At 40.0% G+C, this 15,691-nt stretch overlaps 1 protein-coding gene across 6 annotated transcripts in view; it reads right to left on the reverse strand.

Annotated features, from left to right (window-relative positions):
* kazna (kazrin, periplakin interacting protein a) overlaps nt 1-15,691 on the reverse strand; it is a 202,189-nt gene that overhangs the window by 44,064 nt on the left and 142,434 nt on the right. Inside the window, exon 1 of one of the 6 annotated variants that reach the window (XM_085147140.1) lies at nt 5,715-15,690. The exons of the other annotated variants lie outside the window; for them this stretch is intronic. Coding sequence (XP_085003266.1) covers nt 5,715-5,745 — 31 coding nt within the window. The 5' untranslated portion in view covers nt 5,746-15,690. Of the gene's footprint in view, nt 1-5,714; nt 15,691 lie in introns of those variants that run through there. 6 annotated transcript variants of the gene reach the window in all.

Raw genomic sequence — 15,691 nt, forward strand, 5'->3', positions numbered from 1 at the left:
GTGCTCTTTCTTTTTCTTTGGTGTTGCTGAGCTGGCCAGTGCGTTCCTTTTTTTAAGAACATACCAGATTGTTCATTTGAAACATCTGAAATCATTTTCAGACTTTTGTTTTATCTGCTCCAACTGTCAAGGAATAATGAGGGAAAAGGCTTCACTTGGCCATGAAAGTGCTTGGCAGTCAATTACCCAATTACTTTTGAGCCTCTGAAAATTGGGCCTGTGTATAAAAATGTCTGTAATTCCTATTTCAAGGGGTTTAACAATACTTCTGTTGAACCCCTTGAATTAAAGCTCAAAGTCTGAACTTCAAACACATCTTGATTGTCTGATATAAAATCAGCTGTGGTGGTGCACAGAGGTAAACTTAAAAATCTGTCATTTTGCGAATACTTATGGACCCAGCTGTAGTAAACACCAACTAAGCCTAACCTAAATCAGTCCGCACTTTATGCATCCACACAGAGGAAACATTTGCATTAATAAAGTCAGGGAAATTACATGATCATGAATATACTAAATGATTTTTTTATGACGTACAAAAAGAAAAGAACCCAGCAGTTGATCGTGGAAACTCTGTATATAATATATAGGACAATTGTATCAGCTGATAGACATAAACTGTAGAAAGGGGACTAAATCTTCCCTTTAATGTGGTTTCAGCTGTCACCCATGATTTATTTAATATTTCAGTGTTAAATACAGTATGATCGCCAGGTACAAATGAGGTGTTAAACATCTGCCAGAAGGGCAGCAAAGGTGACATACGTCACTTTCACACGCAGCTTCTCAAGCAAGCGAAAACACGTGCACATTTCCCATCTGGTCCCACACACATCACTCAGGGCAGACTGCCCGCATTTATATGCCTTTCATCTCAAATGAGATGCTAGAGTCATTAATAAAAGACTATGTGGGTCTCTGTCTCACATGTACACACAGACACACACACTCAGTTTTATGGACCATTGATAGCAAATTCATCAGTGGCTCATGACGGTTGTAATGCCTAAGTCTGACGAATGAAGGCGGCCTGCAGTGTCTGCTCTGTCTGGCAGTGCTTTGCTCTGGATTAGCTAGTCAATTCTCATGAGCTGAACAATCTCCCTGCGTTGCCTGAGGGGATGACAGGGTCACGGCTGATGAAAATGAAAGGGGGAAAAAAAAAAAAAATCACACCTTGCCTTGGGGCACTCCATCATAGAATTCAAACTCTAATATTATATATTAACTGAAACTATGATGAAGAAAGATTGGTATTCAGGATAAGACATAAGGGAATAGGAGTTGCTATTTATTGACAACCACACCAGCATGGAAGCTTAAGCCTCCACTCCCCGCAATCTTTAGCCTCGCAAAGTATGAAAATATCTGATTTTTTAATGAGTGAGTGTTAAATGAGAATGTTTCACCCCCTATGAGGGTTCACCGTGCACAATCGATTGCTTTCACTAAACAAACTACGACCCGTTCGCCGCAGAATTCCAGGTTGTCACTGTTAATTCTTAAAACTCAAATGCATTTAAACGACAACGTCGTTCACTGCGTGGCTTCCTGCCTTTCATTCCACCAGTGTCGATCAAGTAGTCTCTGCTTCAACATCCAAGAATCTGACATCCACATGCTGGCAAGCCCATTTCATGCTTCAAGTCCTTGGAGTAATGGGGGCCGAACTTGTGTGAGAGTGAGGAGTTAGGAAAAAAAATGATCAGAGAGAAAGATAGGCAGTAATCTCAGCCGCATTCCACCACAATCTGCGTCCGCCGGTTTAAAATCGTATCTGTGGATGGTACCGGCCGCAGTTTTAAAAAAGCCGCAAAAATGCAAATACAGTCACTTTGGCATATGAAGCTACTACACTGTAACTGTGTCTAAAAGAAAAAAAAAAGCATATTCTCTCAGTTTTCTTTGAGGGGCTTTGGCAGGGGAGATTTAAAACAGTCTTTATTTTGGTGCCCTTTAACACAGTTACATAAGCAGCCCTCTTATTTTCACAGTCTGTACTCGTGCTAAAGTGATAGTAATCCATGGGTTTGTTTCAAAGGCTGCAGTCATCGAAGTTAAAAACCCAAACAGTGAGATTATCATCCTTCAGAAACCGCAGATGGACAGATATATGTGAGAGCTCTTTGATTTTGCTTTTTTAATTTTTCAAATTAAGAGCACAATTTCCATGAAATGTAAAAAAAAGATGGCTTAGGTCAACAGGGACAGACGATTAGATTACTTGGTAAGAGCCTGAACTGATGGAGCGACTGGAGGAGTCCAAGATTGCAAATGTGCAAAAATGTATATCCTTTCACAAACGTGCAGAAGTGACAAAGTGCAAGCGAGCAACTATCCTCCTGCCACAAATTCCTTATTAGACTATTTATCGTCCTCCAGCATTTTGTATTAGTAGGCAATCGGGTAGTAAATAAATGCTGCTGAGTCCAACCAGAGCCAAGTCTAAGTTACAGTAATTGCAGAAATGTGCACTATTTGCTTATTCATGGGGATAACTAATTAGGTGTACACTGCTATCTAAGGTGGCGTATAATGAATTGGTGCTTTGCTAAGGTGGCTGTGCTAGATATACACAACTGTTTGTGGTTTTATTCTTGGACAGCTTACACCAGACACGATGAGAATGTTAATTAGTCGCACCGGGCCAGGCAATAATAACTGTCATGTTTATGCTTGATGAGCTGTGCTGGTATTATAAAATGTAAAAACATGCCATTCATAATGTCATGATATGAAAAAGTCTCTATCAACAATTAACTTGTGTTCTAACAACTATTACAACTATCTTCCTTTTGGTTCAATTATATTATTGCACATTGTGAATGAACACTGTGCTATTGAACTTTATTTTCTCCTGGGTGTTGCTGCTAAACACACAGCAAACAAATTAAAAATTAATTTTGTGCATGAGTGGGATAGCTAGTTAGATAATAACATATCAGATTCTAATGACACAGGAGGAATCCATTTTTTGGAGATATATTGTTGGGTTTTTTTTAGGTAAGCATTCAGAAGAAAATGATTCCTCCTAATGATTAGGTGGACAAATGAACTGAGACAGGTAGCTAAGAGGTGTCTGGCTGTTATTATGACAAAGCAGGTGTGAAGCGCATGCATGTGTGTTTGTGCGCATATTGTTAAAAATGACCTTTGGTCCCAAAGGCTCACACTATTCTTATTAATAGTCTGGGCCATGTGAGAGGCCAGACACCGTGTCACCATGGATATTTCATCAAACTGTTGAGTCTACAAGCACACACACGCATACACACACGAAGTCAGAGTACCTGCATCAGGTTGCCATTGTGATGAAAACCAGCAATCTATAATTTCAACAGAACACACACGCACACAGACGCACACACAGACACACACCAATAAACAAACAAAGTGACAAAAATAAAAACAGCCATCTAGAAATGTCAGGCCAAGATGACAATGATGATTTGGTAGCCAAATTGGGATATGGAGCCACCAAAACAATCCCAGTTGATAAGATACTGGGAGGGAAATATGTAGCTAATGGTTATGGAGTTACATTTATTCAGTTTTCAAACTGACTAGCGACTCAGCTGACAGCTTCTGCAAACAAAGCCACGAGATTGAAAAGACTGCAAATGTGTGGCACCTTTTCAGTGACTTACTGAGAGCAAGTTCTGTCATCCAGCCATGTATATTTGATGAGCTGTGGAGGAATGGACAGTGTCTGAAAACAGCACCCAACAGAGGGACCAATTTGATTTGTGACAGTGACAAAACAAGCGGCCAAATTAATCTCAGTTTTTTTTTTAATGCTGTGGAGTCAATGAGATTAGGCACCAAGGTGTTCAAACAGAGAAATAAATGCAAGATAATAAAAGCCCCAATCAGACCACCTCATTGAAAAAACAAAATTACCTCTCACGCTAAGATAGTGGCAAATCAGACTTACCAAGGCGCATGATTATTATACTTTCTTTACCATTATCCCTGACTTGATTCCAACAGGCAGCTGATTATCTGTAACTTGTTCCAAATTGTCATCTGTCTGCCACAACGGGAAGAAACTGGCTGGTACATGCGAGAGCCGCTTGCTGCACTCACCTGCAGCACAGGCGCTGAAATGACTGGGACTGAAATCAGCTACAATTACGCTGTCAAAATGAGCTGACTGAAAATACATGCAGGCTCCCAGGCATAATACACTGATTGACATAAACGCATAAATGGACGTGTGCAAGCCTTTGGAGGCACATACAGGCATCAGCACACAAACAGAGCTCACCTGATCCTTACTGAGTGTCAGGTTAGTCAGACAGCAACAGCCTGTACTGTTTTACAGCTTGCTATACAGAGAGTATCCATCTACGGGGTTAAGACCAATCATGTCACTCCTCTGAAGCACTGTTTTCTCTCTAGCTGCCAACTGTGAGACATAAATGAGCGGTGTAATCTGCAATGATTGGGGGTGTGGATGGTCGAGTGCTGGCAGAGGTAAAGAACACAAGTTTGATGTGGCGAGAAGATCAAAACCACAAGATTGTGCTGCTATAAAAATGATCAACAGCTACGACCATACATAATCTGCTGCTATGGTTACAAGTAGTAACGGCTGCATGACTAATGCTGTCCAATTCCAGTTTACAAAAAAACGGCCGCAAATTACCTACGTGGTAATCACAGGGGACGCTGAAGAAATTTGAGACGGAAAGCTGAGTAACTGAGCACAATTGCAAATACATAACCACACCTGGGATAGTAAGGGTTGGGCAAAGACGGCCTTCCATATCCTCCAGGTGTATGCTTTTAGTGTAAATGCACCTCTTGTGTCACAACCGCACCTTGTGGTTAAGAAGATTTACATGACACGCTTGAAAAATATACAAGAACGAAAACAAGCTTTGCTAATCTGTTCTGTTATGTGAACTTTTACCTCTGTGCTTGGAATATCTTTAGTCCAAGGTTGAAAAGCCGCTCAGCTACCAGTATGGAGATGCAATGCAGGTATTTGGAAGCAAAACAAGAGGGGGGGAAACATCTATAGTTATTCCCATAGTTACACGATTTTTCAGATGTAAGGTAATTCAATACTCTTCAGTTAAAATAGAAAAATGAAATAGAAAATTTCCTGTGTTAATGAAAGACGTGTATTCAGAGTAAAGTGGCAGCTAAGAATCTGAGACCGCAGCGTTTACATTAGAAACACAACACACTGCCTTGTTTACATGGAAAAAAAGGTTATGGGAAGCTCCCCAAACTTCCAAGACTGTTATCTAGTTATCCGCGAGTAGCAAAGCCTCAGTCACGCCCTGCTTTGAGACATCCACACTAATATAATAGTGTGAATCACTGTCATATTTTTAGACTTTTGATTTCAGGTTGAATAAAATCTCTTCAAGTTTATTCCATGCAAGTCAGCTAGGAAAAGTAAAACAAGGATGTCTGTTCCCAAACTCAAACAATAGCAGCTACTCTGAGGTCATCTCAGGTTAAAGTCCCCCAACGGCTTAATACTGAAACAGGTGACTGACTACGTATGGCACCAGGCGACATGTCAGCACGATGTGCTTTCAGGTTAAACAGCACCACAAATCTCCGGCGATCTGGCAAATTTCGTCAAGCAGGACAAACACAAAGACACACTGTCTTTTCAGTGTAAGACCTTTGAATGACTGAAACGCACTTCATACTGCAGTCTAGCTCTGGCTGCTGCACTTGTTCCATTCACTCACCAGACTTTCCTTGCTCCCTGTCTGATTTCATCCCCTCCCCCGAGGGGAGTTCACCAGAGGACTCCAGGATCTGACGTGCGTCCTGAGACTTTCAGGACAAACCAAATCCTAAAATTACTGTTTCTTCAGCTTCCCAAACTCAAACCCTGTCATTCTTTAATTTTCATCCCCTAAAGTCAGCCTCAGTTGACACCAGGAAATAAATCCAGGAGTTATTCCTCTGTCTTTCCCCTGTAAGTGTACCTGTTCAAGGCTACTCCCATGAATTCAATGATACAGTGCATTAGGCTCCTCCCACTTGGCTCAAATAGTTAACTAGGTACGAAGGAGGAGCTCAAAGGGGCCGTGACTACGATTTTCCCACATTATTCTAACACAGAGATGCACCAATGAGGGAAAGAGCCAAGCCAAGGTGTAGTCTTACAGGCAGGTGGGTGTTAATTTGTGTGCAATCCAATACCAGCAAGCTGGACAAAACCAGGCCTGTTGACTCGCCCGAGGCTTGAGTAAGCTAATGCTTTTAAATGAACACTTATAGCATCATAAAAAAAAAGATCTTTAGCACCATTAAAACCACTGTTGCTGTGGGAAACTTTTGCACAAGAAAAATATCACGTGAGTTTTCTTTCTTGTGGTTGTCGAGCAACTTGAACAGTGCAAACTAAGTGCGCTCTGCGGAGTAAAGTAGAAGCTTAGGCAACACAATAATGTTTGAATTTATGACCAAATTTGTGGGATGTTCACAGGATATTGTCGTCATTTCTGGATTAAAACATAAGTCCACTTTAAAATGTAATAAACTGGATGTGTTTACACTGAATAGTTAAGGCAGTCTTTTAAAGCCTTCTGCATTGATTTTATATGCCTCTTGTTAATATTCTGGTTGACAAGGAATGTGTACAAAGTCACTGTGACTTAAAGCAGACACAGATGCGTGCCATTTGTAATCTTTTCTTTTTGTCCAACCACCCTTGCAGTGACACAATATTTGAGGCAGGACGGTGAGTGAAGAAATGCTGATGGGTTAGTAGTGAGACAGAAGGAGTTGAGATTTTAAAGAAAGTTGATAAGCCCATGCATTAATTAAGATTTATTCATCTTTCCGCAAGGAAAAGATAAAACCTTTTCAAATGAGCTGAATGATGACGATGACTATAAAAGTAATTCCTACAATTAAAGCGCACATAGGGAATTAAATAAAAAGACAAAACAGTAGAACAGAGACTAATCAGAGAATAACAACGATGATGTTGAAGTTATTTCCCCTTCATTCCACATAGTAATTAGGAATAAATCAGCAGTTTCTGTATGCCACTCTTTGCACAAAATTCATATTATATCAGGTGATTCAAAGTCAAATTTACATCAAGGATTTAAAATTTCTCTTCTCACTGTTAATCTCATGAATTATTTATTTATATGCATTTTAAAAACCTTTACATTTTATACATACTGTAAGAGTTCTTACTGGCCTCCTGGTGGTGTGTTGTCAAAAACCTTCTTAAACCATCATTTAAAAGTCTACTTTATGCTCAAATTAGAAATCAAACATGGCAAAACAATGCAGCGTGAAATGTGATCAAATATAGAACAATAAGTACTGAATTGCTCTTTATTATACGACATCCATAAAGTATGTTCTGGACTCGACAATAGCAAATCACAAGACTTACTTTACAGACATGTTTGTAAAAGCCCATGTGTACATTTTACTACAAAGAGAAAATATCACAAAAGTGTCTGCGATGTCTATTGCACAAGTCTATTTTCTTCTGTTTATTCAATTCAGGGCTGGAGCCTATCCCAGCTGTCACTCTGGGTACACTCTGAACAGATCTCCAGCCTACAGCAGGGCTAACGCAGATCGACAGACAACCATTCGCACTCACATTTAAACCTACGGCTGATTTAGAATCACCATTTAACCTAAGCTATACATGCTTTTGGACTGAAAGACAGGAGAAACCAGAGAGAAGCCTCACAATTATGGGGAAACTATCCAAACTCCACACAGAAAGGACCCACTGACTGAATCTGAACCCCAGACTTTCCTGGTGTGGAGCAGGGCTCCTAAATGCACTAAGTGCAAACTCCTGTTTGCAAACTCCTGTTTGCACTGCGTACCGCAGCAATTTCCTAATGTTGTAAACCTGCTCAACATTTTGCAATAAGACCCTTTCTGATTCTGATTCTGATTCTAAATACCGCACCACCTTGCCACCCCCCGACTTCTATTGGAAATATTTCAAGGTCAATTAACATCTATGGCAGAAGCCTATGTTATCCACATATAAAGCACAAAGTAAAATGAACTCAACTGAATTAAATAAGCATAAATACTGACAACATGGGCACATAAAGGCACTATTGTTTTGTGAGGCCACATCAAATACAAGACTTTGTACTGTGAACATGTGCTAATAGGATGATTTCACTTCATGATAACACACAAAGGATGTTCAGCAATTTGTGGGAAGAAGTCTCCTGAGTTATATTGTCCCACACAATTGGAATCGAGCCACTGAATTTTTGCTGTAACTTATTTTTCTTGTACAGCCGTAATCCCATTCCACAGGATGGTAACCAATACCTTTTAATGCCAGTGAAGAGGAAAGATGGAGTTAAAGTAGCTATAAAGGAAGTCATGTACCTCTGCCTAGTGTGTAATGAATCTACGGATGAGACATGACTCAGCTTCCAGCTCTGGAGAAAAGTCATTTATCGTGTACAGATGTTGGCTGTAAAAATTTCTACAATAATTTTAAAGAAATACATGTGCGTGTGGAAGGGATGGGAGGGGGGGGGACCTCAGTGCAGTACCAAAGAAATTATTGCTCTGCTGTTCTTGAAATGTGAAATGACCTGGCAATTAGATTGGGTTTTACCATATAAAACAAAGGCATGCATGTTGGATACATCATTTTTATTATACTATTCTTGCTTAAGATTTGTTGGGACATGCTAGAAGACTATAAGGTTACTAGTAAGAGATCCAACTGTAGCTCAAACTCAGACACTTATGAAGACAAAGTGCTAATCAACAGCTCTGTTGGGTTTCCTAATTAAAAGAATGTACTTGGCATTCACTGGCTATTTACACTACATTAAGACAGCATCAAATCACTCTTCAGGGACTGAGGAACATGGGGGAAATTAGCTATCTGTGATACACATTGCTCCACTGCCTGATGATAAAGTGATTTCCCTGTATTTTATGTGAAATTATGAATGCGAAAGAAGCTTTTCTGCATGTTTCTATGTCCTGGATGCCTGAAGGTGATGACCTCGAAGCACAGTCCTTTAAATTTAAAATATTTAGAGCAACTAGTCTCTTTGTCTATGTGCAGTGAATTAGGTTGGCACAATAACTCAAAGAAAAGCAAGAAAAAAACTTCAAATCATGTATGTGTGTACATATAGTATGTGTGCGTACACAGTATATAACTATAGATCTGTAATGTTAGCAACATGGTGTCGACAAAGGCCACCAAACTGGCGTTTGTTACAACACACAGTGCGTGTGTTAATGGACTCCATGTCCTCATAAATTCTCACTTTCCTTTTTCCTTCTCTCCGTGGTCTTTCTCAACAACCTTCAAATAAATCAGGATTAAATCAGTCCAAAAGTCACAAAGTGTGAACTAATGGAGTTAAAAGTAGTAGTGAACTGTGAAGAAGACCAAGTAAAGAGAAGACGGTTCTAAGCAGAATGTGATAGAAAAAGTAATAGAGGGAGATGTCTGAGAAATAAAGTTGTCACGGCAGTCTGAGCCACTGTAAAACCCTGCAGAGGGTAAATGATCTCACGTACAGCAGAAAACTGCTGCAGCGCTGTTCTCTGCTGCTTAAAATTTCAGCACTGCAGCACTATCCACAACAAAATCAAGCTAATCAATGTGTGTCTTCTGCTGCACATATGTTTTTGTGTATCACTGGCTTTTTTGGCACTATTTCCTTGCATTTTTCTATTTGTCCGGCCAAAAGAAGTGGAACTGGGGACTCAGCTGCCGAAACATTTTAGCCCATCTGGTATGTGTACAAATCAGTAGGGTCAGGTGGAGGAGTCCATGGTTGTTACAGTAAGTATGAGGTACTATCAGTCCAGCAGATGCCATCAATGATTCTTAACAACAGTTCTTGACCTGCCTCATAGTGCATTACAGTGATTGAGTGGACGTGACTAAATGTTCCCTTTAAATCCATTTGGTGCAGGGGTTTCACTTTAAAAAATCTACAAACTATGTAATTTACCCATAAATGCCCAAATGTTTGGATACATTTGTAACCCAGGGGTTGTAAGAAAGAAACATAAGTGTTTATAATGTGTGACCTCAAGACAATATTGTTTCTCTCCTATAATTTTCTCCACACACCTCACCTTTTTACTCTTTTTTTACCACAGGCAAAGCACACAAAATGGGGAGAGAGATTCAAATGGAAAATTGTAACTTGAAACTATTGCATGAAGTTCTAACGGCTCCATCTTAGTACTTTTATTGACCTATCCAGTCGTTAAGTGATGACGTGACGAATCCTACTTCCTAAAGTAGTCTGCGTTTAATATGGCTTTTGTGTTGTTAACATGTTTAATGTTTTGTATTTTCTTCTATTTAATCTCAAAAAGCTCCTAAAACAGTCAGTGATCACTGTTGACCTCCCTCGGCTTTTATTAGCGCTAATCATTTATTTAAGCTCAGTTTTTAAAACCTTAGGATGTAACTACAGCCCAGCCCATGCAGCAGTATATGAATGACTAACCTCGTATTGTGGATGGATTATCTCAGTTGTTCTCCTGGCTGAAGTTTGGTCCTTTTACAGCATCCTGCCATGCGATTACATTTGTTCCTGACCACCGAGAACACTCACGTTAACTTTTATCGAGTGGAAAAAAGTTAGCTTGTTTATATTATGCTAACATAGCTGTGTCGCTAGCAGTCACGTAGCACATCATTATATACCAGCTAGCCAAACTTCAGTAACCCTACAAACGTCACTGCTGTTTAGTTTTCTGTCATCATTTATGTTGGAAGTGATAACAGAGCTGTACGTTTTAATTTGTTTCCAAAACCCCGCAGTCAGGACACGCTATATTGTATTTAGATGGAAGCTAGCGAGCTAACTTCCTGCTAACTTCTAACTCCGTTAAATGTCATGAATTCCGTTTTCATGGATGCCTGGATGTTAAACTCAATTGTTACACCTGGTAGAGCAGAACACTGATCATTTTATTAAAGATGAAAGACTTTAGACAGTTTTTCAACTCTCAGTAATGCCATAGTGATGTTTGATATATGGACCTGCAGCGGAGTTTAGGCCCAGACACGGCTAGTGACGTCAGACTTAATGACCGGATTGTGTCTAAACCTAGAGTTAGGCCCACATTATCTTGAACAACACAACTGTTGTTATTTTAAGTAGAGGGACCAAACCAAGCTCGTGTTGCAGATATAGGATGAAGTGATGACTATCAGCTTTGATTTCAGGAGCTTAACAGAATATGGTTTCTAATTGTTGAGAAATTAATATGAAAGCTGATGAACAGAAGAGGGTTATTTCTTCATTATGTTGTTTTCTTCTACATTTTGAAGGACAAACTGAAGGTGGCCAGCTGGCTGTTCAAACATGATCCAAGGTACAATTTAGAAATTAAACAAAACACACACACATTTAGTATCACCTTGGCACAGTGCTAGGCTAAGGTGTAAATCCAAATCCTAATGACGTGTAGGTGTGGATTTTAAGACTGCAAAACAAACAGAGAAACATCTCAGAAGGAGTCAGACAATATATAATCTGATTAAGAGCACAGAGCGTTTAAATTCTGGAATGAAATTTTTAAAACATGCATTTAATTCGGTCATTGGAGGTTTGAGTAGATGGCACAGCACACCTTAGTGTTTCTCAAGGTGATGACAGACAACCTGCAAACTAAGTTTCTTTCTATTTGGGTTTGTTTGTAGCTCAGGAGTCATCTAGCCAGGTCATCTACTAATCAGAAGGTTGGTGGTTCAATCTCTAGTCTTCAGTCTACACACCTAAGTATCCTTGGGCAAGATACTGAACCAACCTGCTCTCTGATACATTGAGTATGAATGTGTGGATGTTAGAGAGAAAGCACTAAGGTGTAGGGAAAAAAGTACGTGTGTCGGTGACTCAGGCAGTTTGTATAAAGCTCTTTGACTGCTCAGGTAGAGCAGAAAGGTGCTACACAAGAATCAGTCCATTCATCAATCTACATGTTATGTTTTTGACACATTTTAAAATGAATTCATATTTCCTTATCAATCAAAACACAATATTCGTTAGTGTCATAGCAAAATAAAGTTTTGAAGTGTGAACTGGAAACTCATTAAAAAGCTGTCTGTGGCTCTTATACTTTGCATTAAACTAATAAACGGTCTGATTATTTGGCAAGAGCAGAAATCAAAATCTTTGTAGCGCCACAGCTAACTCAATTGGTTTTAATTTACACGCCTTGAACACTTTTCTTAAGAACTCTTTATACCCATCTTAAAAATGTTTTGAGAAAGGTCTTAGCTATTACATTACTCAGACAGTAAAACAGATGGCTGTACTGTAACCAACAAAAGCCCTGCTATAAAGTCTTTGGTCGCAGATTTTCATCTTGGATTCTGAAAGCAGATGTGACTAGAGGGAAGGGTGGCAGAGGGGAAACTTAACACCAACACAAACGTTCCTGTTGAATCCCTTTTTTAACCTCTTAATGGATTATCTATAATATTATGGCTTGTTGAGTGATAAAGACCTCCCAGAAGTCTGTGCTTCAGATTTGTTTAGTTGTTTAGTAACTCAGTCCATTGCTTGGCACTAAGTAACCAACATATGTGTTGTGTGTTGTGCCCATTCAATTTATGACTGCAACTTCTAACCAAACTTGCTGGCCTCACCTGACAACTTGAATATATCTAAGATAACTTCTTACATGGTGGCAGCTTAAACGTCAACATTGAAGCTATGCCCCTCATTCCTATTCTCTATGGATGCAATCAGAGGAGTCGCCCCCTGCTGGTCATTGATAAGAACTTCATTATTCAGACCGAGAAACTATACTCAATGAGATTAGCTTTATTTGGCTAACCTGGATTTCTGGTACTAGGGTTCAGTCTGAACTGAACTGAACTAGCAACAACTAAACATCACAGCTTTACAACTAAATTTATGTTGTTTTGTGATGACAGATCAGTCATTTAAATATGACAACAGGTTAGACAACTACAGCCTGCCTCTGACTAGATTCCATGGGATGTAGAAAGAAGAACAAAACAGGATTTTTATTGGTAAATGGTCTAATATAAGCTTGTGTTTTACTGAATTTTCTTCTTAAACTGTTTGTTAAAGCAAGCCAGCCATGCACACACATTGGCGCACACACGTAGGCATACACCCACATGTACTGATATGCATATTTGGGTTTTTTTTTTCCTGTAACAGTATTTCCTTTGAAGACTGCTTAAATAAAGCCCTTCACAGCAGACAAGTATGATCTAGACCCTTTGAAATCCAGCTTTTAGACTTCATGACCTTTGAGTTCTACTTTTCAGAAGCCTCCTTTAATGAAGCCGTTAGAAAGCGACAAAGACCGAAGACAGTCTCACTGCTGCTCTGCTCCCTCCGTCAGCTTTAACCTCTCTGTAGCTTTTAACAGGAAGGCCAGAGGACACATAAGCACACAGATAAGATCGTTGTCTGTGCAAACTGTGGCACAATTTTCTTAGGATTCATAAGATCACATTTCTGTGGATCGACGGCTCAAAACTCCATTACAGGGATATAATCATTATGTCCAGAGTAATAAGTCTAAATTACCATTTCCCTTCCTTTCTTTGGTCATACTAGCCAGATTATGTAAAAGCTGGCCACGACCTTGTGATCATGGCATACAGCATGTAACATAATAATATTGCTCTGTCCAGTTACTGCACTTATGCAAATGAGTCACATTAAAATGGCAAGCCTAGCTACTCTTGGACAATTGTGTCTAAGCATTTCTGAGTAGCTATTTCTGATGTGTGTAAATTACAATGAAGAGGCCTGGATATTGTTGCTGAAGGCAATTTAGCTGCCACTCTCCCACTGGCTGTAAGAGGGCTTCGATGGGGGCAGGTGTTTTGGAAAGTGTCAGCACATGAGAAAAATGGAAGTGCTCAGCAGAGACCACTCTGCACAGTCACCCCCCACACGCACAGCTTCACATTCTCCCGTGCTTTATTAATCGTTTGTTCTTTTCTGTCTCCGCCCGCTTCACCGGTTGATTTTCTCGTGTTAATCAGAATATGCCTGCAATAACGTTTCCATATGTAATCCCTCACCTAGTCTTTCTCCTTCACCTTGCAGTGCTCTTCAACTCTTTTATCCTCCACTTCTCCCTTCCCTGTCTGTCCTTCCCTCTTAAGCCAGTTTTCCCTGGAAGCCCTGTTTGACTCCTTCGCATTGACCTTCCTATCTAATGTGGCGCACATACCAAGCCTCGCCCGGCTGGTGACATCAGTGCCACTTAATGTGCCGAAGCAGCACCTGTCTTCATTATGATCCAGCACTCACTGCTTACATTGGTCTCTCCCTCTCCTTCCCTGTCTCTCTCTCTCATAGCACAGCTTCTTAGATCCCTGTTCTCATTCTGATGAAACTTGTGGTGATATACGTGGCCTTGGCCACTGCAGGGGTTTGGTGTGCCTACGTGCTTTTTCCTGAGTCTGCACATTTACAGCACCCAGGAAATGTCTATAGAACTAAGGGACCAGCTGCTTTATGCTCTGCAGGAATGACGCACATATAAAAGGTGTTGGTTTAAAAATATGACCGAATCTGTCAGTATATCTGCTCGCTTGAGTCTCAAAAGCAGAGTTTATATGTTATCATGTATTTTATGTTTACAGTATTGAAGTGTTAATAATTTATTAAGCTGTCGGTGAATGCAGTGAAGAATGACAGAAAAACAAAAGTAAAAGTACCTTACAGTTGTAATCAGGCACAAGAAACTGCAAAAAATGACTGTTGTGTGACCATTTGTGAGTGCACTCAGTACCATCGCCACACTGGCACACACTATTAGGAAGAGACAAGAGACCTGGCATCCAAATAAAGCCCTAAGCAGGATGCTCTAATGAATAAAGGCCCTGGGCGGCTGCCTGGATGACAATAAAGATCCATAGTGGAACTGGCAACTTTACAAGACACACTAGTCAGGACACACTTCTGGACTGACGCCATACTTAACATCTTTGATCTTCTATAAAAGACTCCAAGCTTTAGTGATGAAAGTGCTGGAACATGGAGACGGACTCCAGACAAACTACTAAAAGTGTTTGTGTGGAGAGCGGCTGACGCTAATGTGAGACCCGTCTGACCACCCAGTCAGATAAGAGTCATGGGAATAAATACAGTCTTTAAAGTTAATAGGCTGCTTTTCCAGATGGCTCTCGGTGACACAAGTGACTAAACACACAGGGCAGACTGTGGTGACGGTGAAGCATGAGCTGAAGTTGGGTAACCGTTTAATAAAAAGTAAAACAATCATTTTCTAAATTGCTTCTAAGTGCATAATATTATAATTACTATGAACGTCTGACCTCGTTTAAGTGATTAAAAAAACATCTCTTTTTTATTAATAAAACACACAGAGCTTAAATAATATAGTACACTTGAAACAACATCGTGGAATCAGTTCTTAGTAGTTTAAGTAATACACACTCTCATTTCTGACAAATGCAAGCCGACATTGCTGAGACGGGGGAGTAAGTGATGCGCTTACTGCATTACAAATCCTCGCGTGCACATCTTAAAGACCCTGAACCTGACATGTTTATGGATTTAATGCATTTCCAGCTGCACGTGTGTGTACATACACTATATTTGCATATGTGTATTTGGGCGAATCTATATGAACTTTCACATCCACCAAAGCTTTAACAGCAAAACAAGCGCAGGAAATGAAACATATTTCACCTGATTAGAGT

Source organism: Neolamprologus multifasciatus, chromosome 20 (genome assembly GCF_963576455.1).
Source record: "Neolamprologus multifasciatus chromosome 20, fNeoMul1.2, whole genome shotgun sequence".
In the NCBI taxonomy this organism is placed as follows: domain Eukaryota; kingdom Metazoa; phylum Chordata; class Actinopteri; order Cichliformes; family Cichlidae; genus Neolamprologus; species Neolamprologus multifasciatus.